This window comes from Pelobates fuscus, chromosome 6, assembly GCF_036172605.1.
Source record: "Pelobates fuscus isolate aPelFus1 chromosome 6, aPelFus1.pri, whole genome shotgun sequence".
Taxonomy (NCBI): Eukaryota; Metazoa; Chordata; class Amphibia; order Anura; family Pelobatidae; genus Pelobates; species Pelobates fuscus.
In genome coordinates this window covers 117,333,380-117,357,716 of record NC_086322.1, presented here as the reverse complement: position 1 = coordinate 117,357,716, position 24,337 = coordinate 117,333,380, and the positions used below count along the sequence as shown (strand labels likewise).

The following is a 24,337-nucleotide window of genomic DNA, read 5'->3' as shown; positions in this document are numbered from 1 at the left end:
AGGGCACTGATCAAAAGGTAATTTGGGTTTAAATAACCCTCCTAGAGCTGTAAATGGCTATATGTGACCTCTGACACCAAAACATGCGTGCACGTCTACGACATGACATCGCACGCATGTAAGCGCCATCTTTGATATGGGCAAAGGCTATTTCTTTATTTAAAACGGAACCGCCGTGGCCGGCGTCTGTTAACGCCGCATACGCCAGGTACTGGGATGGAAGGAGGCCGGGTTTTGAATCCCAATCTGATAACGCTCTACTCTTGCAATAAATCACTGCTGGCCAATGTCTCAAAATGAATTATGAGAAATGAATTACAGCAGCTGGTTTAAAAAAAAAAAAAACCATGGTTTCTAAACAGACAAGTATTTTATGAACTAGGTCTAAGGACCCAGAGCAAAAACAAATAAATAGGGGATGGGTCTGCGCCAATATACAAAATAAATAACAATAACAAGTCCAATTAAATCTATTAAGTGGTCTCCGAAGTTGTAGGATTCTACTTGTTACGATATCCAAGCGATGTGGAGGAAGGTGGTGAGTGATGAGTAAGATGATCCAAAATAGTAAAAATAGGAGAGGTCTTACTTACAGTTGACAGAGCTTAATCCAGCTCTGGTGTGAATGGCTTGCAGCGGTATTATCCCCGCTTACAGGATATACGACGAGTATCCTCTTCTATGTGGTGACAGACGGCCAAGTGGGAGATAAAAATAGAAACAATAATGGTGCAGTATGTTCCACACGTGAAATAAAAGATGTAAAATATAATAGATACTCACATTTGGTAGAGCTTCTGCTAGCTCTAGTTTTATAGGCGTACAGCGGTATAATCACCACTTGTAGGATATAAGATGAGTGTTCTTGATGGTAGTATCAGGAGCTCGGAGAGAAGATAAAACAGCGATAGTGCTCTCAATAAAATATTGTTGGTGTATAAAATAAAATATACTCACAGTGTATAGGGCAGGCTAACTGCTCTATGATAAAAACGTAGGTGGCATAATCCCCACCTAGGATTCTTTGGAGTATAATACCAGGAAGTAAAATGAATAAAAGGAAAAAAGTATATAAAAATGTATATAGTATAAAATATATATATATAAAAGGCCAGGTAATAGTCAAAAGATAATGGTATAAACGTAAAAAGTGACCAAAATCTATTTATTAACAGTATATAAAAACAGTATAATATCCAAATGCGTTTCACCAATATAAGGCTTTATCAATGGATAAGGCTTTATCAATGGATTTTTTTTATCCATTGATAAAGCCTTATATTGGTGAAACGCGTTTGGATATTATACTGTTTTTATATACTGTTAATAAATAGATTTTGGTCACTTTTTACGTTCATACCATTATCTTTTGACTATTACCTGGCCTTTTATATATATTTTATACTATATACATTTTTATATACTTTTTTCATTTTATTCATTTTACTTCCTGGTATTATACTCCAAAGAATCCTAGGTGGGGATTATACCACCTACGTTTTTATCATAGAGCAGTTAGCCTGCCCTATACACTGAGTATATTTTATTATTTTATACACCAACAATATTTTATTGAGAGCACTATCGCTGTTTTATCTTCTCTCCGAGCTCCTGATACTACCATCAAGAACACTCATCTTATATCCTACAAGCGGGGATTATACCGCTGTACGCCTATAAAACTAGAGCTAGCAGAAGCTCTACCAAATGTGAGTATCTATTATATTTTACATCTTTTATTTCACGTGTGGAACATACTGCACCATTATTGTTTCTATTTTTATCTCCCACTTGGCCGTCTGTCACCACATAGAAGAGGATACTTGTCGTATATCCTGTAAGCGGGGATAATACCGCTGCAAGCCATTCACACCAGAGCTGGATTAAGCTCTGTCAACTGTAAGTAAGACCTCTCCTATTTTTACTATTTTGGATCATCTTACTCATCACTCACCACCTTCCTCCACATCTCTTGGATATCGTAACAAGTAGAATCCTACAACTTCGGAGACCACTGAATAGATTTAATTGGACTTGTTATTGTTATTTATTTTGTATATTGGCGCAGACCCATCCCCTATTTGTTTTTGCTTATCTATTCCTAAGGACACTTGAGGGAGTCATTGTTTGGGTCTGCTGCCTCTCCGATTAGTGCTGACTCAACTCTTTGTTTTGTTATCTAAGGACCCAGAGGTCTGAATTGCATAAGGAAGTACTTTTTGCCTATTTGTTCCCCCTGTTTGATTTTGTGCTGAATAAACTTCAGTTTGATCTTGGTGAGCGCTTGTTGTGATGTTTTTTTCTCTCATTAGTTTAAGTATTTTGATTACAAAAGCTTTCATGAAGGATGATAATAGTTTTGGTTAATATCATGATTGTGATTTAGTATATAGTTTGTATAATCAATGACAAGGAAGTAAGCATACTTTTACAAGGCAGTACAGTTGGGTCTTATCTGCTGAATATAACTACCCATTTACCAAACTCACCCAAGGTACCTAATAAAACCACTGGCACTGGACATCTACTACGCAAGTTATGACTCAAAGGAAGTTCCTACGGTGCTACTTTATTTAGTTAAAGCCAAATGTATAGGAGAGCAAAAAAAACACTTTGTAGTAATTGTCAATAGACTCATTAATGTGAACAGTGAAAATAGAACTGCTACAAGAAAGATCAAATTTTACTTGGCGTACATTTACTTTTCTGTCGGATTAGAGACGGTGCACAACAACAGGGATATCCACCACGTCTTGACAGTAAAAGGCCGCCAGTCAGGTAAACTAGATATTTAAGAGTTAAGCCCCTCCTAACAATCCTCCCCCTTATGGCATACAATCCCCAATCAACACAGTTATCCCAAAAAATACACAAGCCAAATAACTGCAAAACGTATTTATGAATAGGGAGGAAAATATATGCACAGCTTCTAATCCTAAGGATAAAAAATTACGGTAAGTAAAATGTGATTTTTTTTTCTCCAGAATAGAGGCAGTGCATAGACAACAGGGATAGAAAAGCAATCCCCGAAGGAAGACATAATTTCACCACTGCTTGGAGCACCTTGCGCCCAAACACAGTATCCTCAGGAGGCCTGCATGTCTAACTTATTGTGTTTGACAAAAGTGTGAATGGAAGACCATGTAGCAACCATGCAAATTTGAGACAGAGTAGCCAAGGCTGTAGATGCTCAGGATGTAGCAACTGCGCTTATGGAACAAGCTTCTAAATGAAGAGGAGGGGTAACTTTAGAGGCACTTTAGGCAATAATGAAAAAACAAAATAGTTACTTGCACACTAAACCAAAATCACCATTCAAACAACTTTATGTTTTTAGTATCACTCCAATGCCCATTTATGTGTAAGCTCACCTGCCACTTAAAGACAAATCTCTTAGGTGAGTCCTACACTAACAATTCATCTTGCTTCTTTCAGCTTCAGGTAAAAAAAGAGGGGTATTTTTTCTAAACCCTTACATACTTATTAATCGTTAATGGGTTGGAATGAGCCTCTTTAACCCATCTTGCTAATGAACCTTTAGAAGTCGTGAGACCTTTCTTCTGACCCAGAGATAGAAAGAACAGCCTGTCGGAACGACAAAAATGTTTTGTTTTTGTCTAAATAGCACTGCAGGGTGAGTTACATATTGGGAGTACAATCTCTTGATTCCTATTTTCCACAGACAAAACTTTAGGAAGAAATGAAGGGTGAAGTTTTAAGATGACTTTATTCATATGAAAAAACTAAATCGGAGGACTTGCTGCTTAAGCTTGACGTTCCCCCAAGTCTTTTTGCTGATGTAACGGCCACCAGAAAAACAGTTTTCTAGGTAAGGATGTTGAGATTGCAGTCTTCTAAAATCCTTTGCAAATGCCCATTGGAGGAATTATGGAATTTTTGGAAGAGAGGTTGAAATTGGATTTTCATGAATTCCCTGGTACCAAGAAGAGAATTTTGTTAGTCTGAAACAAAGGTCTTCTGTCAGAAACGGGTCTTGCACCAACAGAAACTTCTTATTGTGCTTGGTCAAATTTTCATCAATTGGTCTCTAAGGAAGATGTTCCTCCACCCATTCGGTCAGAATATTTCTCTGTAGAAGCCTTATTTTTGCCTTGGCCAAGCCGATGGCTGGAATGGTAGTGTTAGAGGCTCAAACAACTTCATTGCTTCCCTTAAGGTACTGACCTTTTTTGTTTGCAGAACCATAATAGACCTTAAGATATTGGTTTTTCTTTTCTGCTGGAAGAAATACTGTAGACCTAAAGAAGAGAATAGATCTTGTGGGAACCAAATCTGATTTTTCTTGATTTAAAATCCAGCCCTGCATTTAGGCAGATGGAGGTTAAGGGACTTTCCAGGCAGAGTATTTTACTCACCTGGTTCCAGCGCATGGAGCCTTGTGAAGCCGCGCCTCCTATTTCGTCAAAATGACGAAATAGGCGGGCGCGAGCAATCAGACTCTTCCATTTGGAAGCGTCATTGCTCCCTTGTGCGCATGCGCGGCTTCGCCGCACATGCACACATACTTCATAGGGCGGCATTAATGCCGCCCTCTGAAGTCCTGAGCGCACTACCGCGCATCAGCTCGCGGTCTTTGCCCACCCCCTCTCCTCTGCTGACAGGCTGGAGAGAGAAGGCGCGCACACAGTGCCTTCTCTCTCCTGCACACGCCAGTCGTATCTCAATACGTCTGACGTGTACAGGGCCTTTTTAGGGCCCTACATGATAGGAAGTCCCTCTGGTGGCCATCTGAGTGACGGCCACTGGAGGTATTCCTATCAATCAATGTAAACACTATTTTTTCTGAAAATACAGTGTTTACATTAGATTACCAGCAGGGAGCTATAGATCTCACCTGAACAAATACATTAAGCTGTAGTTGTTCAGGTGACTATAGTGTCCCTTTATGTTAAGGTCTCTTAAAAGAAGTCATCTTAAGGATGCTATGAGAAACAAATCGTCTAAATATGGAACAATATGGACACTTTCTTTTCTTAACCCCTTAAGGACACATGACATGTGTGACATGCCATGATTCCCTTTTATTCCAGAAGTTTGGTCCTTAAGGGGTTAAAGCAGCCGTGATGACTACTAGGACTTTGGTAAACACTGGAAGGGCTGAGGACAGATCAAACAAGAGCACTCTGAATTGTAAATGCCAAGATTCTTCTTTCCATTTGATACAGAACCTCAGGAACGTTTTGCTTGTTTCCACAATGGGAAAATGTAGATAGGCATGCGTGAGGTCTAGTGAACTTTAATCAAGCCCTTCTTGAATAATGTGTGTTGTGGATTGTATGGTATCCATACAGATTTGTTTCCTGGTGATGAAACAATGGACTTCTTTAAGGACTAGGATGGGTCTGTATGACCCACCTGGCTTTTGAACTTAAATAAAAAAAAAAAAAAAAAAGGAAGGCTCCTGAAAAATATTCTACAAGACGAAGTTCTTCTATCACATTCATTTTTCTTTAACTAATCCTGTAATACCGCAAACAAAGCTAAAGCAGTTTTGGGTGAATGGACTGACAAGCAGAAAAATCTTCTTGGAGGATAGTCATTGAGCTCTAAATCGGTATCCTCTTGTCCCAGACCCAGTTGTCGGTGGCATCACAACCTGCATGTGCTTAAGACACACCTTCCATTTCCCGCATATGCCATAATGGGAAGGAGTGTTAGGAGAGGCTTAACTGTTAAATGTAAAATGTGTGTTTTCCTTTTATAACATGGTGCATATTCCTGTTGTGCACGGTCTTTAATCTGGAGGGAAAATCATGGTAAATATACAATTGCTATGGTAGAGGTGTTTGATGAAAGTTTGAAACTGTCCCAAAACCAGCTTTGTTGCTCTTAGCTTTCAAGATTACATACCGTATTTTTCGCTCCATAAGACGCACTTTTTTCCCCCTCAGAAGTGAGGGGAAATGTCTGTGCGTCTTATGGAGTGAATATGAAGCTTTACTTACCTGTCTTGTAGCGTGGGCCGGCTTCACAGCGCGCACCGCGGTACAGGAACTTCAATTTCAGGTTCCGGTTTCCGGCGGGACTGAAAGGAAGTGCGCACTCCGTGTGCACACTTCCTTTCAGTCCCGCCGGAAACCGGAACCTGAAATTGAAGTTCCAGTACCGCGATGCGCGCTGTAAGGCCAGCCCACGCTACAAGACAGGTAAGTAATTATGGGACAAGGGGAGGGGAGGGGGACAGTATGGGAGAGGAGAGAACAATATGGGAGTGGGGTGGAGAGAAGACTATGGGAGGGGGGGGGGGAGAAAACTATGGGGGGGGGAGAGAAGACTATGGAGGGGGGGATGGGGGAGAAGACTATGGGAGGGGGGGGGGGAGAAGACTATGGGACAGGGGAGAAAAAAAAATATTCTGAACAAACTGTCCCATAGTAAGAAACACTATGGGACAGTTTGTTCAGAATATTTTTTTTTCTGGGTTTCTTCCTCTAAAAACTAGGTGCGTCTTATGGAGCGAAAAATACGGTATTTAAAAAGCATACAGTAAACACAGCAAATACACATAAGCATGGCAGTGGGTAAAATAAAGTATGTTATACAGCACATGGAGCTTACAATGCTTTCCACATAATACAGGTCATGTTTGAAATGAAGCGTTAAAACAAAAGTAGAAGATACACAAATCAAGTACATAACTAGGACAGACAGCATGGAACTGGAGGGAAAGAGATGAGCAGGAATAGTTACAGCAAGCACTTCCCCTAGTTAGTATTGTTATTGGCAAGTAAGGAGGCAGGCAGGTAACATTCGAGATTGCTTATGGGGTCCCTCAAATCTTTCCTGTAGCTTCTTTGTTAAATACATAGCAACCATGCATGACAGAGATGTGGGAATAGTAAGAGATGCCAGAAACATGGTGGCCGGGCTCATGCATACAGGAATCCTACCTGTTCTTCTTTGTTTCGAGACTTGCCTCCTCCTGCAGAATTTGGCCTGCCTCCATAGATAGCTGTCAAGTTGCACAGTGCATCCTGTTCACCATTTAATGTATCAAGTGTAAGAATTGTGGGGGCTACAACAAAGTATATAGGCCTGCAAAAATCAACCATTTCACTGCATATATCACTGACCCTCAAACTGTCTACGTACCACTGCGTGTTGTGACATTGGCAATATAGTTTCATTTAATGGAATTGGGAAACTATTTTTAGCTTGACGATGCACCATGTTACAGAGCACGAGACATTTTCATGATAGTCACTTTGAAAAAAATTTGCATGCTTACTCCGACGTAATTTGTGGTAAACTAAAACTGTCAAACATTAAGAACAGTTGATTAAGACAAAGAAGGTGTGACAATCAAAAAGAAAGAAAAAAAAAAGTAAGTGGACTCGCACAACACCGTTCAGCACGCATTGATTCTATGGTGGAATAAAGGTTTGGACAAACATGTACACGCATATTGATCAGCTTGTCGATACAATAGCATTGCTATGGGCATTGGTAGTTAGACCAAAAGGGAAGCACTGATGAAATCACATAGCACATCAGGAACAGTTATTATAGCTAAACCAGCACAAAGAATGATTCATGAATATGATCATTGTATACAGCAGTAAGGTTTTATATTCCATATCTGAGGGATGGGCAACCTGGAAAACCCTACAGTTGTGAATTACATTTTCTACGATCAGGAAGCATTTAGATTGGTTGAGCATGATGAAAAAGGTGGTTCACAAAAATGTTGGCTGCCAGGATAGCCATTCCTAACCTACCATCAATTTACAGTTTTACGTCCCAATGTCTCTAGCTTATAATAATTTCAAAACGTTTAATTAAATTAGAAGAATTTGAATTTTCGGTAAACATTTTACATGTTAAATAGAAATGCAATCCAGCTATGTTCAAGCCATTAAAATGAGCCTTAGAATTTTCAGCAATGTTTACCCAAAAAGACTAGAAAATATAAAACATATTATGCAATAAAATAGTTGTGACATTGAATTGCCACATTGCAATGTGAAGTATAAATAAGTAAACACTGCTGCGAGAAGAAACATAGAGCCTCCTAGGCATTAGCAAGATCATTTACTAAAGTGTGCATACAAAGTGAATGTCAAATTAAAGGTCCAAAAAACTGAACCAGAAGCATTCTCTAAATCAGCTATGCTTTCAGTTTGGCTTCTTTGGTTTTAAATTCTTACTTTAGTGAATGTCTCTGCAAGTAATAGACACCATTTCAATAATAAAGATTAAAGCACCTAAATACTATGATGTGAGTGAATACTAATAGCTAGTTCTCCCAATTGATGCAGCTTCTCATTTTAACTACCAATTTTAGAAATGGTCAATACATCTTCTTTAAGAATTTTTACCAAGAACAACACTGGCAAATCTACAAATCAGACAACTGAAAAAAACACTATCAACGTCCATTTTCCTCTAACTCCAAACCTAATGCTTTCAGGCCTGAAAAGGTGTAGTTGAATGAATAGGGTCAATGAAGTTTTCTGCACTAATAGCTCTAAGGTAGTTGTTATAATCAAAGACTTCACTAGTCAGATAACTGGGTACTGAACATATTACAGTTATGTTCTAACATCAGTTTATAAAGTGTAATGAATTCTATACCATATTTCCCTGAGCACGAGCTTTGTTTTCCATTGCTTCTCTCTTCCTTTGCCAAAACTCTTCCACCTGCCTGGCATTTTCTGCAGCAGCATGTCCTCTATGCCTACACACAAGGGCAAAAACATAGAAATAACCGGACTTGCATTTAGGCATTATTGTAATGATACTTGGGTGATATTGAAGGTGAAAAGGATGTGGACTATAAATGTAAGAATTACAGGTTATAAAAGGGAGTACTTACTTATGTGCAATTGCTTGTTTTGAAACCTCCTCCAACCTCTTCAATTCTTTCTTTATGGCATCACCATCAGGAAAGGCTATGCGAGGAGAAGGGCCATTAGGAGCCTCTGGTTTCACTGCAACTCTTTGGGTAAAAGTGAAGTAGTCAATCAACCGGTTATTGGGAACAGTTAACATTGAACAAATTGTGGGCCCAGAAGCTCATACCTGCTAGCCTGGTCAGAGGACTCACTACTGGCTTTCAACTTGGCATCTCTTTCTTCTACTGCTTTAATGTGTTCTTTCTGCTTCTGCATCTGGTCAAGTAAGGAATGATAATGTTCGTAGGATACTCGAGCCACAGCCTGTGGTGGAGCACCTCCACCACCACCTCCACCACCACCAAAACAAAATGCCTAAGAAAGCAACACAGGTTATCGAGAATATTACTTAGAGCAAGCAGCTCTCAAAAATGCATAACAAAGTCAGCTACACCTCGGTTTATTGTACCTCTCAACAACATTCCGAATCATAAAATAATGCTACTAGTTATAGAAACCTAAAATAATGTGTTTCATGCAAACTTCCATCCATCACAAGTTAAAGTGTGATATTTTAAGAAAGACTGTGTCCACATTTGAGGCCTTTTTGAGGAATGGAGGAAGTTGCTTGCTGCCTTTGACTCCATTAAGCCTCATACACTGTTATAAGAGTTATTGGGGTTTTCAATTACTATTCTAATACAAGTTAAGCTAAAAAAAAAAAAAAAAACCACAGAGTATGATGGTTACAAACTAGATCTACTATGCATGTGATATGCAAGTATGCAAGCTCTAAATTGATATCTTCATACTGGAGTGAAATCATAAGTAGCAAGTCAGTTGGCAGTGAAAATACAAAAAAAGATAACTTGTTGCAAAGTGTATTTGTGTAGGAAAACACAAACGGATATTTGAATAAACATCAGATATGATGAAGTAAGGTTTCTTCCTCATATCTGAAATAAGATTATTAAGGAGCAGATACAAATTCAAGGATTTGAAAGAAACGGTTAGAGTTCTCTTTGTAACTAATTCATCAGCCTAAGAAAGCAACAAATCGTGCATAAATAAAACTATTTATCAAATATATTTATAGTTAATACAATGTTAAACAAAAATCTGCACACCAGTCAAGACATAAGACTTGCTTTTCCCACAGGAATCACAAATTTGCAGTGATGTTACTACCGCAAAGGATTCTGGGCGGGCTTATGCAAATTAGTTCAACAAAGAATCACATTTTTGCCTCACTCCATTTTAAACATGGATTACTTTGAGTCTGTGTTTGCTGTATACAACAGCTTTGAACAACAACTTAGGAAAAGATGCAAAGCCAGTGAACCACTCATGGACAGCTGTTTCATTGTTAATTGTTGTTTCGGCTTCCTGACACTTCCAGGTGGAATCAGTCTGTGGGTGTTCACGGTCACGATTGGCAAGTGTATTTCACCATTTTGCTAGATAGATATATATATATATATATATATATAAAAACTGATATTTTTCAAGATAATGTATAACACAGTGTGTGTGTATATATATATATATATATATATATATATATATATATATATATATATATATATAGTTATCTTGAAAAATATCCGCCAGGGTCGAAACGTCGCTCACTTGTAAGGATGTAATTTTGCTTTTCCATTAAACCCCAAATTCAAACTCCTGTGATTGCACCCTGGATTACCATTTTTTGTATATACTGACACGGGTGGCACCCGGGCCATTTATATATTTATTTCTAGCGGAAGGAGAGTGCCAAGCTTCCAACATTTGATATATATTCATTTATTTTTTTAAACCACATGAGGTTTTAAGCTTTTTTTTTTTTTTTTTTTTTTTTTAACGCACGAGGTCAGTGGCTACTGTGGAATGTTGAAACCCCCCAAAAAATAAAAAAAAAATCAGTGAATTATTTTTCCTAGAATGTAACTCCAATTTTATTAAGACACGGAGGCTCCTATTATGCTGCACTCTTTCTTTATTTCCCTCAGCAGCAAAGATTTATTTATTTATTTTTTAAACATAACCAGTATATAACAGAGTCTGAGAGTAGTATCTCCTTAGCAACAGGAACAGCCAATCAGGTTCCTCTCTCCAGCATAATAGGCTCTGTCAACCAATCCTATTCCTCTTTCTTTGCTGCTCCCTCAGTTAAGTAACATCAAGTCCCCACGGTTCCTTACCTGTGGGGATCATACTTTATATTATATTATTAATCTAATTGTAATTCTTTATTGTAACCTTTAGTGTAATTACTGAGTTTTATCATCTATGTTCAGATGCCAGTTTGATTCATATACCCCTTTAACTGATTTTCCCCTGTCATGTACAGTTTTTCCTTATACTTTAGTATTTAATGTTTCCTAATTGCTATTACATATATACCGTATTTATCGGCGTATAACACGCACCTAATTTTTAGAAAGAAATTCCAGGAAATTTCCCCCCCTCCCATAGTATTCCCCCCTCATCCCATAGTGTCCCCCCCTTTCCATAGTATTCTCCCCCCTCCCCTCCCATAGTATTCTCCCCCCTTCCCCTCCCATAGTATTCTCCCCCCTTCCCCTCCCATAGTATTCTCCCCCCCTCCCCTCCCATAGTGTACTCCCCCCCCCTCCCCTCCCCTAGTGTACTCCCCCCCCCCTCCCCTCCCCTAGTGTACTCCCCCCCCCTCCCCTAGTGTACTCCCCCCCCCCCCCCCCCCCTAGTGTACTCCCCCCCCCTCCTCCCCTAGTGTACTCCCCCCCTCCCCTCCCCTAGTGTACTCCCCCCCTCCCCTCCCCTAGTGTACTCCCCCCCCCCTCCCCTAGTGTACTCCCCCCCCCCCTCCCCTAGTGTACTCCCCCCCCCCTCCCCTAGTGTACTCCCCCCCCCCCCTCCCCTAGTGTACTCCCCCCCTCCCCTCCCCTAGTGTACTCCCCCCCTCCCCTCCCCTAGTGTACTCCCCCCCCTCCCCTCCCATAGTGTACTCCCCCCCCCTCCCCTCCCATAGTGTACTCCCCCCCTCCCCTCCCCTAGTGTACTCCCCCCCCCTCCCCTCCCCTAGTGTACTCCCCCCCCCTCCCCTCCCCTAGTGTACTCCCCCCCCTCCCCTCGTGTACTCCCCCCCCTCCCCTAGTGTACTCCCCCCCTCCCCTAGTGTACTCCCCCCCCCTCCCCTCCCCTAGTGTACTCCCCCCCCCTCCTCCCCTAGTGTACTCCCCCCCTCCCCTCCCCTAGTGTACTCCCCCCCCCCCCCCTCCCCTAGTGTACTCCCCCCCCTCCCCTAGTGTACTCCCCCCCCCTCCCCTAGTGTACTCCCCCCCCCCCTCCCCTAGTGTACTCCCCCCCCCTCCCCTAGTGTACTCCCCCCCTCCCCTAGTGTACTCCCCCCCTCCCCTCCCCTAGTGTACTCCCCCCCTCCCCTCCCCTAGTGTACTCCCCCCCTCCCCTCCCCTAGTGTACTCCCCCCCTCCCCTCCCCTAGTGTACTCCCCCCCTCCCCTCCCCTAGTGTACTCCCCCCCTCCCCTCCCCTAGTGTACTCCCCCCCTCCCCTCCCCTAGTGTACTCCCCCCCCCTCCTCCCCTAGTGTACTCCCCCCCTCCCCTCCCCTAGTGTACTCCCCCCCCCCCTCCCCTAGTGTACTCCCCCCCCCCTCCCCTAGTGTACTCCCCCCCCCCTCCCCTAGTGTACTCCCCCCCCTCCCCTAGTGTACTCCCCCCCTCCCCTCCCCTAGTGTACTCCCCCCCTCCCCTCCCCTAGTGTACTCCCCCCCTCCCCTCCCCTAGTGTACTCCCCCCCCTCCCCTCCCCTAGTGTACTCCCCCCCTCCCCTCCCCTAGTGTACTCCCCCCCTCCCCTAGTGTACTCCCCCCCTCCCCTCCCCTAGTGTACTCCCCCCCTCCCCTCCCCTAGTGTACTCCCCCCCTCCCCTCCCCTAGTGTACTCCCCCCCTCCCCTCCCCTAGTGTACTCCCCCCCTCCCCTCCCCTAGTGTACTCCCCCCCTCCCCTCCCCTAGTGTACTCCCCCCCTCCCCTCCCCTAGTGTACTCCCCCCCTCCTCCCCTAGTGTACTCCCCCCGTGTACTCCCCCCCCCCCTCCCCTAGTGTACTCCCCCCCCCCTCCCCTAGTGTACTCCCCCCCCCCCCTCCCCTAGTGTACTCCCCCCCCTCCCCTAGTGTACTCCCCCCCTCCCCTCCCCTAGTGTACTCCCCCCCTCCCCTCCCCTAGTGTACTCCCCCCCTCCCCTCCCCTAGTGTACTCCCCCCCTCCCCTCCCCTAGTGTACTCCCCCCCTCCCCTCCCCTAGTGTACTCCCCCCCTCCCCTCCCCTAGTGTACTCCCCCCCCTCCCCTCCCCTAGTGTACTCCCCCCCCCCTCCCCTCCCCTAGTGTACTCCCCCCCCCTCCCCTCCCCTAGTGTACTCCCCCCCCCTCCCCTCCCCTAGTGTACTCCCCCCCCCCTCCCCTCCCCTAGTGTACTCCCCCCCCCCTCCCCTCCCCTAGTGTACTCCCCCCCCTCCCCATCCCTAGTGTACTCCCCCCCCCTCCCCATCCCTAGTGTACTCCCCCCCCCCTCCCCTAGTGTACTCCCCCCCCCTCCCCTAGTGTACTCCCCCCCCCTCCCCTCCCCTAGTGTACTCCCCCCCCTCCTCCCCTAGTGTACTCCCCCCCTCCTCCCCTAGTGTACTCCCCCCCTCCCCTCCCCTAGTGTACTCCCCCCCTCCCCTCCCCTAGTGTACTCCCCCCCTCCCCTCCCCTAGTGTACTCCCCCCCCTCCCCTAGTGTACTCCCCCCCCTCCCCTAGTGTACTCCCCTCCCCTCCCCTAGTGTACTCCCCCCCCCTCCCCTCCCCTCCCCCCCCCTCCCCTCCCCTCCCCCCCCCCTCCCCTCCCCTCCCCTCCCCCCCCCCCTCCCTCCCCTCCCCTAGTGTACTCCCCCCCTCCCCTCCCCTAGTGTACTCCCCCCCCTCCCCTCCCCTAGTGTACTCCCCCCCCTCCCCTAGTGTACTCCCCCCCCCTCCCCTAGTGTACTCCCCCCCCTCCCCTCCCCTAGTGTACTCCCCCCCCTCCCATAGTGTACTTCCCCCCCTCCCCTCCCATAGTGTACTTCCCCCCCCTCCCCTCCCATAGTGTACTTCCCCCCCTCCCCTCCCCTCCCATAGTGTACTTCCCCCCCCTCCCCTCCCATAGTGTACTTTCCTCCCCCTCCCCTCCCATAGTGTACTTTCCTCCCCCTCCCCTCCCATAGTGTACTTTCCTCCCCCTCCCATAGTGTACTTTCCTCCCCCTCCCATAGTGTACTTTCCTCCCCCTCCCATAGTGTACTTTCCTCCCCCTCCCATAGTGTACTTTCCTCCCCCTCCCATAGTGTACTTTCCTCCCCCTCCCATAGTGTACTTTCCTCCCCCTCCCATAGTGTACTTTCCTCCCCCTCCCATAGTGTACTTTCCTCCCCCTCCCATAGTGTACTTTCCTCCCCCTCCCATAGTGTACTTTCCTCCCCCTCCCATAGTGTACTTTCCTCCCCCTCCCCCTCCCCTCCCCTCCCATAGTGTACTTTCCTCCCCTCCCATAATTACTTACCTGTCCTGAAGCGTGGGCCGGCTTCACAGCGCGCACCGCGGTACAGGAACTTTAATTTAAGGTTCCGGTTTCCGGCGGGACTGAAAGGAAGTGTGCACACTATTGTGCACACTTCCTTTCAGTCCCGCCGGAAACCGGAACCTGAAATTAAAGTTCCTGTACCGCGGTGCGCGCTGTGAAGCCGGCCCACGCTTCAGGACAGGTAAGTAATTATGGGATATCGGCGTATAACACGCACCCACGATTTTCCCCCTATTTTCAGGGGAAAAAAGTGCGTGTTATACGCCGATAAATAAGGTAATACCCTGTTTCCAGAATGACACCCTGAGCCCAGTCTTTATTGATCGGGCGCAGGGAAGTCTGACGGACTTTTGGATCCGGTCACAGCGCTTTCGCGCCATCTTAGCCTGTCAGACCGCCATTCACTTGTTAGTAGCCAATTCCGGTTCACGGCATTCGTGTGTTTTCCACGAACGCGTAAGTTTCATGAACTTACGCGTTCGGTTGTTTCCCCGACACGATTACTTGCCAAATTTTCGCCATTCGCGGAGGCCAGTTACACGAACGCTCCTGCCTTTTCGGGACTTTCGCCACGCGAGGCGGCCATTTTATTGTTTTTTCCCCACGCTCGGAGCTTGTTACTGCCCCCAACGGCCGGAACTCGGAGTTGGGTTTAGTGATAATGGCGGTCGGACGGCTCTCTGTATCTCTGGTCTGATTTTCAATTGTATTCTAATATTGTGAGTACTTGTCTGTTCCCGGATTCCCTCTCCCTTTCTTTGGGTTAATCAACCCTTCTCTAGGTTGTTTCATTCCTCTAGGTTCAACAATTTAACTGTTTCTTTTCTATACCTGTCAGTTTTCATAGCATAATCATTATGCCTGCTGACAAAGATAATCAAAACCCATCTGGGTCTTATGTCCCCACTCAAGGGGATTCAAAAATGCCTTCAGCTGAGCTTGATACCCCTGCTGATATGCAGACTCTATTTGACAAAACTATGTCACAGGCTATGACTAAAGCCTTTACCTCAGCCATGGGACTAATGTCTGACTCACTGTCACAGACACTGACACATGCCTTTATTCAGGCTCAGAAATCGGCACAACCGGCCATTACCCAGGCTTTACCGACCACGACCCCTGTACAGCCTCAGGCTGGCCGTAAGGCCTTGGCCAAAACAAAACACTCCTCAATATCTCAGATGGACAGTTATGCACCTGTCACAGATGGCGCGTCTATTCCACCACCGCGCAAAAGAGCCACTAGCCGGGCAAAATCGGCTAGATGATGGAAAAGGGCAAAAGCCCAACTAGATTCTGAGTCGGATCTCAGCGATATTGAGGAGGAAACCTATCTTCGGATCTGAAATCGGATCTCAAATCAGATAGTCTGGCCGAAGGATACGATCCTGACCGAGACCGCACTGCGTCTCAAGCAGAGACATATCATGTGGAGCAAGAAGCCCCATACGATCCTGGACCTTCATGGGGAACCCCTATTTGACCCCGATGATCTGCGCCATCCACGATCAGCGGAATGGTCCCCCTCGGACCATGTGATGAGATATATAGCGTCTAGAGTACGCAAGCCTTTGGATAAGGCGACAAGCAATAAGCTCCGGGCAGAATGCCCACGACCCACGGTCCCTGATGATGCTTGCAGAACACCTGCAGTTGACCCTAAAATTATACAATTCCTGAGTAAGACAGGTTGGAAGCCTAACAAAGCCTTGGATTTTTCCCTGCGCAATTGCCAGGATAAAGTATTAGACATATTGGGTCCGGCAACTAAGATTTTTGAAATGGTCGAAGACGACCAAGATCTGGACCGGGCCGCCATAAGCAGGTGGATCCAACGAATCATAAAAAAAAAAAAAAAAATGCCTTTCCACCGTTTGCAATGATCCCGCATTGCCTACTGCAGCTGCGACGACAGACGGGAACCCTGGTGATTGTGACGCCGTTATGGCCCTCCCAACCATGGTTTCCCCCCCCCCCTCCTAGAGATGGCGATAGATATACCCCGCATTCTCCCACACTTCGAGTACCTCCTTCAGGACCCGGACGGATCCCCTCATCCCTTGATACAACAAGGCCTTCCCCATCTCACAGTGTGGCTGATTTCAGGGGACCTTGGGCAATCCAGGGAGTTTCTGAGACAACTCTCCACCTTCTCGAGGGCGCATGGGCACCCGGCACGAGACAGGCTTATAAGTCTTCATGGATCAGATGGCGTGATTGGTGCCTGGAACGAGATTTGGATCCCATATCGGCTCCTTTAACCTCGATCCTTTAATTCCTGACTTCACTGTTTGAAGATGGCAAAGCCTACCGTACAGTGAACCTGTACCGATCGGCCATTTCGGCTACACACCGAGGTTTAGATGGAATCCCGATTGGACGGCAGCCGATGATATGTAGACTCTTACGCGGCATAAAATTTGCATGTCCCCCGGTGCTACGATATTCGGTACTGTGGGACGTCTTCATCATTCTCACTTTCCTAGAATCATGGCCAGGCAATACAGTTCTGTCCCTGAAACAGCTGTCTGCTAAACTGGTTATGCTCCTTTGCCTCATATCCTGCAAGAGGGTTTCCGATGTTTGAGCTCTTTAACTCACCGCACGTTCCTACACCCCCGAAGGGGTCAATTTCGATATTTCTCGAAGAACAAAGTCGTCATCAAAGAGAGTGTCATACCCAGCGTTTACGGACAGGCCGCTCCTATGCCCGGTCAAATGCTTACAAACTTACGAACATCGCACCTCCACACTACGGGACATAACGAAACACAAACTCTTTGTTTCATTCAGAAAACCACACCTTCCAGTATCTACTCCTACCCTAGCTTGCTGGGTTAAATGGATTATGTCCTTAGCGGGCATTGACACATCATTCTCACCTCACTCTGTACGGGGAGCGATGGCTTTCAAAGCCTCTTCGATTGTCGACTTGAAGACATTATGAAAGCGGACGATTGGTCATCAGAATCCACCTTTCGTGACTTTTATTTTAAACCCATTCAACACTTTGCGGGAACGGTAGTCTCCCAGCTTTAAACCAGCATAATAGGAGCCTCCGTGTCTTAATAAAATTCCAAGATTTTACTATTATCATGACGTAAAGTCATGATTTTATTAACGACACGGAGGAGAGTATTATCCCTCCCGCCCAGCCCGAAGAAGGAGGGAATATGGGTAAGTTGATCTCACGCCAAGTCCTGATTTATGGAGTTTCCTCTTCATGCTATGTATGTCATTACTTGATCTTATCCACAAGGAACAGATTAAGGGTAAGTTGGCTCACGGTAAGTCCTGATGTCATGGAGTTTTTTCCCTCCGGTTATGTTTCTCAATCCCTAATACTTATTCACGATAGCTTGAAATAATAATTAAACTCTATCCACAATGACTGGTGATTCATGCATACACTCAGTTTCATACTACAATATTACCATATTTCTCCTCTTTTACAGCCTAATCTGCATATCTTCATATCATATGGATATTACCTTTGTGATCGGACCAATTTTCGGTTGGATGGTTATCGTTATTCGGGATCGCAAATAAAGAGGAATAGGATTGGTTGACAGAGCCTATTATGCTGGAGAGAGGAACCTGATTGGCTGTTCCTGTTGCTAAGGAGATACTACTCTCAGACTCTAATGTTATATACTGGTTATGTTTAAAAAAAAAATGATTTGCTGCTGAGGGAAATAAAGAAAGAGTGCAGCATAATAGGAGCCTCCGTGTCGTTAATAAAATCATGACTTTACGTCATGTTAATAGTAAAATCTGTGAATTATTCCATTTAATGTCTGACTTAAGGGCCCATAGCAACTGCACCTTTGTCTAAGCTTTCTATATATATTAAAAAAAAAAAATTATATTATATTACTTTTTGAAATGAGCAAAAGCTGGAGTAGGGCATTTGATTGGTTTAATGCTAAGGTAGGTAGGATTAAGATGATAAAGTGGGAAATGGATCTGGAATTATGGATAGAAAACAGTAGAGCTGTGGTAGTTAATTGGAATGAGGGCAATGATTGTGTTTGGTTTCAGATTGGGTATATATGGTTGGAAGAAGCAGGGCCGGATTAACATAGGGGCAGATGGAGCTGCAGCTCCAGGCCCATTGCTTTTTTTTTTTTTTTACACACTACTCTTAGGGTTGCCATATATTTCTCATGTATTTCTTATCGTTGCTAGGTATTTTGCAGAAGTATTTCTCAGGTATTTGAGGCTGCCTAGCCGGTGCCGGTATTGCAGTAATACCGGCAATACAAATGTCTGATTATTCTGCAATACCAGCGCCGGCCAGTAGGGGTCGCTGTTTGTGTGGAGAGAGGCAGGGATAAGGAGTTACAGCATCTACCTCCCTGCCTCTCACTACTCACTGATCCGCAGGGGAGCAGCTCTGCACAGAGTCCAGACAGCAGCTCCATCCTGCGAGACATGGGGATGGTGAGAGACTGGGGGACACGGAGACACTGGGGGACATGGAGACACTGGGGGACGCAGGGAGACTGGGCAACTTTGAGACCTGGGAGACATAGGGCCCTCCCAGTGTCCCCATGTCTCCCAGCCAGTGTCCCTAGTGTCTCAGTATCCCCATGTCTCCCAGTGTCCCTGGTGTCTCTCAGTGTCCGTAGTATGCCAGTGTCCATAGTGTCTGAGTGTTTCCTAGTCTCCCAAAGTCCCCTAGTCTCCCAGTATCTCTTTGTCCCAGTGTCTCAGTGTCCCCTAGTATAAAATAAAAAATCTCAGGCACTCACGGTGATAGATTTAAGCAGGTTTATTGGACACCACAATGTTTCAACATGTACCTAGGTCTTTATCAAGTCTCCAGTGTCTCCTATATATCACAGTGTCCCTTTTGTATCAGATTGTATCAGTGCCCCATGTCTCCCAGTGTCCGTAGTGTCTCAGTGTCCCTTAGTCGCTCAGAATCCTCTAGTCTCCCAGTGCCCCCATGTCTCACAGTGCCCCCAAGTGTCTCAGTATCCCCTCATGTCTCAAAGTCACCCAGTGTCCCCATGTCTCCCAGTGATCTATAGTATCTCAGTGTCCCAATGTCTCCCAGTGACATGTGAACAATGGGAGACATGGGGACACAGACACTATGGGACTGGGAGACATAGGGACACAGACATGCCCCCTTCTTGTGTATGTTCGCCCCTTTCGGCAGTTCTGGTTATGTGATTTGTGTCAGTGGCCCACCCCTTTACCCCATCCATAGACTTCCTGCTTTACTGGACACTGCTGTTAGGGGGTATGGGATTACTTGAAAGATGAAAGCGTGAGATTAGCATAGGGTATGTGTTTTCTCATAACTGCATCCTATGAGTTTCCCTCCAGCACCATCTCCATAAGATATATGACGCGTAGGAGGTAGGACTGTTTTAGTGTTTTTGGTCAATAAGATTTTGTAATTAGGCCCATCATAATTGTCAGCACCAGGCCCACTGGGCTCTTAATCTGGCCCTGGGAAGAAGGATTGGGGACTAGGGGATAAAACCGATGTTAAGAATATTGGATTAGGAAAAATGGAGAAAGGCTGGATATGGCATATGGAAAGCAAAGTTGAGTAAAAACTTAGAAAAATTAAGTTAGTGTAAACCAAGCATACAAATAAAAATATGGGATGTGATTTGTGATTGGGGTCAGACTCTTGTGGAGCATGAGGGTTATAAGGCTTGAGTAGGGCATTTGATTTTATTACTTTACACTGATTAGCCACAACATTAAAACCACTTGTCTAATATTGTGTACGTCCCCCTCGTGCTGCCAAAATAGCTCTGATGCATTGAGGCATGGATTCCACAAGACCTCTGAACATGTACTGTGGTATCTGGCACCAAAACATTAGGAGCAGATCCTTTAAGTCCTGCAATTTGCTAGGTGAGGACTCCATGGATAGGATTTATTGTTCCAGCACATCCCACAGATGTTCACATTAAGGTCGAGGGGCTTTGGAGGCCAAGGCAACATCTTAAACGTTTTTGTCATGTGCCTCAAAGCATCCCTGAACAATTTTTGCAGTGTGGCAGGGAGCATTATTGTGCTGAAAGAAGCCTCTGCCATCAGGGAACACCATTGCCATAAAGGGGTGCAACATTCTCTAGGTAGGTGGTATGTATCAAACCAACAAACACATGAATGCCAGAACCCAAGGTTTTCCCAGCAGAACATTGTCCAGAGCATAACCCTGCCTGCGTCATACTGCCTTCTTCTCCAAAAAAAAAAAAAAAAAAAAAGAAGGACTGCCTTTTAGAAGAAACCTCAGGTGTGCCTGGATATCTCGTTTTTTTCCCCCCCATTTGAGGTCTTCGGGGATTGGCCCTATCTTTCTGGCGCACCCTGCAGGAAGTATTCCCCCTTTTTTAGTGTGTGCACTACACTTTTTTTTTGGCAGACAATGTTTCCCATAGTGCATCTGGCTGATATCTCTTCCCAGCCACATGATCTAAAAGAAAACATTAATCGGCACAGGCAGCCTTCTACCATTGATCCATGGTACAGTTTTGACACTTGCGTCCTCATTGAAGGTGCTTTCAGCAGTAGAGAGGAATATTCATGTGCACTGACTGGTTTGCGGCTATGCAGCCCCATACGCAGCAATCTGCTATGCACTGTGTGTTCTGACAATTTTCTATCATGACAAGCATTATGTTTTCAGCAATTTGAACTATGGAAGCTCTTCTGTGTAATTAGACCAGATGGACTAACCTTCACTCCCCACGTAATCAGCGAGCCTTGGGTGTTCAAGACCCTCATGCCAGTTCACCAGTTACCCTTGCTTGCACCACTTTTGGTATGTACTAACCACTGCATACTAGGAACACCCCACAAGACTTGTTATTTTGGAGATGTTCTGATGCAGTCGTCTAGCCATCACTATTTGGCCCCATGTCAAAGTCACTCAGATCTTTTCACTTGCCCATTTTTCCTGCTCCAACACATGAAATTCCAGAACAGACTGTTTACTTGCTTCCTAATAAATCCCACCCCTTGACAGGTGCCACTGTAACAATATAATCAATATCATTCACTCCACTTGTCAGTGATTTTAATGTGGCTGATCAGTTTACATTGACAAGATTACTTTCTATACATCACCAAATGCTATCAAAAACAGTGCTTACTAGGTGTGTCCTTTACATATAGTCAGGAATGGTTGCTTTCTATAACCAACAATTCTAAACCAAGCGTTTCACAGGTCCATTTTAGGGACTTGTTAGTTAAAACAAATTATATATTTTATTTTTAAATAATCTATTAAAGTCCCAGACATCAGGCTCCAACCGAGGCATGTTTGCATGTTTTTGGCTATAGACATTTTGCCTTAAAGACCTGATTCTGAAACCAACCTACCACATGGGTGCATTGTGATCACATGAATGAACACATTTGTTTTCCTGACTGACAAGGCTCATTTGCAGAATGAATATTCCTGGTAGTGTTAAAGTGTAAAGAAACATTATAATGCAAGGTTTTATTGTGGCAACAGAATGTAGGTACCTCTATAAGAAATTGTAAATGTAAACTATAATTTACATGTACCATTATAAAATCACACATATTACCTTCATTTCTCCACTTCCTCCTGAGCCAATCACATTTCTCCATCCCTGCTCTCTTGCTCGGTTTATCCGTTCCATCTAGGAGGAAGGGGTGTGCAACAAAAATACATAAATACAAATATTACAGCAGTTGTGATTGCAATTACTCTCACAATGGTCACAAAACATGACATTTAAGATGGAGCAGATATCTTGGAATCTTTAAGATTGCGGCACAAAGAAAGAGGGCTAGATCAACTTAAAAAAATTACAATTTGAACAAGTCCTGGGATATGTACTAGGGGCTTAAATTCAACTTCTTAAAACCATGAGAAATTCCATGAAAGAAATTAAAGTGAAGAAATAGCCAATAAAAAGAAAAACACACGGTCTGCCTCTATATTGCCCCTGACTATACGCCACCAGGGCAAGACAATACCACACAGGGGACATACCCAGGCATATACACTTACTGTAAACCTCACACAGCTATTAAGCTCATGACGGACAGTGAGCAGACCTCTGGGGCGATTTGCCATGGGTCACCTCCGGGCCAGATAATAGGACCCCAATCTCAGTAAAGCACCCTAGCATTAGTCCACCCCAATGTGCTCTTACACTAGCCCATCCTAAGGCGCACATCGCACTAAGCGATCAACTTAAGCCTACCCTTAAAGCACTAGATAGTATGGGGCAACGCTTACAAAGTGACACGATGATGCTGCAATTATTATTATCGCACGTTTCATGTTTTGTTATGTGTTTTTATTTTCTAATACCACTTGTACACTCTTCTCATTTGTATAGGATGTTGCCGCATTCATTTTTGCTCTACCGACTAACCCATCCTATATTGTTAGCCTACAATATTTCAATCGTTTCTTGATCTGAAAAGCTTAATTAACTTGATACTAAGCTCATGACAGACAGTAAGCAGTCCCCTAGGGCGTTTTGCCATGAGTCACCTCCGGGCCAGATAATAGGACCCCAATCTCAGCAAAGCACCCTAGCATTAGTCCACCCCTATGGGCTCTTTCAATAGCCCATCCTAAGGCGCACATCGCTTTAAGCGATCAACTTAAGCCTACCCTTAAAGCACTAGATAGTATGGGGCAACGCTTACATAGTGACACGATGATGCTGCAATTATTATCGCACGTTTCATGTTTTGTTATATGTTTTTATTTTCTAATGCCGCTTGAGCACTCTTCTCATTGGTATAGGATGTTGCCGCATTCATTTTTGCTCTACCGACTAACCCATCCTATATTGTTAGCTTACAATATTTTTCACCGTTTCTTGATCTGAAATGTTTAATTAACCTGTTATGTTCTCATACCAAAAATGTGCAGTACTACCGCTTGCCATGTACCAATCTCTTATTAGATGTTATTGCGCTATTGCTGTTGTGGCAATGAAATCACCTATGTATAACACAGAATGCACAACAAAAATAAAGAATTCAAAAAAAAAGAAAAACACAGGCTTTGAATTCTATGGTTTTACATATCAGGACAGAATACCAATCATCTGTATCTCAGCAGGTTATAAAGTTAGGTAACAACATCCATTGTGTCATGATTTAACAAAAATCAAGCCAAAACAGAGAAGTCAAATGTGAAAAACTAAGTGCACCCTTACTGCACAGGATTTGAGAGACTAAGTAGCAGACAGGTTCTGCTAATCAAATGCATTTGATTAATTGATCATCAGCAACTGTGCCCACCTCTATTAGAGCCAAAGTTTTAGCAGTTTGATGGTCTGGAGCAGTCAGGTGTTTGTTAACACATTGACAAGGAGGAACCATAACAGCATGATCTTAGAGAAGGAATTGTTGCTGCCCATCAAACTGGGAAGGGTTAAAAGGGCATTTCCAAACTTAAAGTCCATCATTCTACAGTGAGAAAGATTATTCAAAAGTGGAAAACATACAAAACAGTTGCCTATCTTCCCAGGAGTGGACATCCCAGCAAAATCACCCCATCACACCATGCAATGCTCAGAGAAATCATCTCTGACTCAGTTAGCATGTTAAATGTTAACGTTCATGACAGTACAATTAGAAAGAGACTAAACAAATATGGTTTGTTTGGAAGGGTTGCCTTTTGGTTCTACAAAGAACATGGCAGCATGACTTAGGTTTGCAAGGTTACATCTGAACAAACCACATGACTTCTGGAACAATGTTCTTTGGACAGACCAGACCAAGATGTTTGGCCATAATGCACAGCAAAACGTCTGGTGAAAATCCAATACAGCATATCAGCACAAACACCTCATACTAACTGTCAAGCACGGTGGTGGAGGGGTGATTATTTGGGCTGGTTTTGCAGTCACAG

The 24,337-nt window shown here is 44.5% G+C and overlaps 1 protein-coding gene across 1 annotated transcript in view; it reads right to left on the bottom strand.

Annotated features, from left to right (window-relative positions):
* NEK1 (NIMA related kinase 1) overlaps positions 1–24,337 on the bottom strand; it is a 115,672-nt gene that overhangs the window by 58,623 nt on the left and 32,712 nt on the right. The window contains exons 14-18 of the mRNA XM_063458188.1: positions 22,023–22,097; positions 9,043–9,230; positions 8,837–8,959; positions 8,596–8,698; positions 6,912–6,995 (exon numbers count right to left, since the gene is read on the bottom strand). Coding sequence (XP_063314258.1) covers positions 6,912–6,995; positions 8,596–8,698; positions 8,837–8,959; positions 9,043–9,230; positions 22,023–22,097 — 573 coding nt within the window. The remainder of the gene's footprint in view (positions 1–6,911; positions 6,996–8,595; positions 8,699–8,836; positions 8,960–9,042; positions 9,231–22,022; positions 22,098–24,337) is intronic.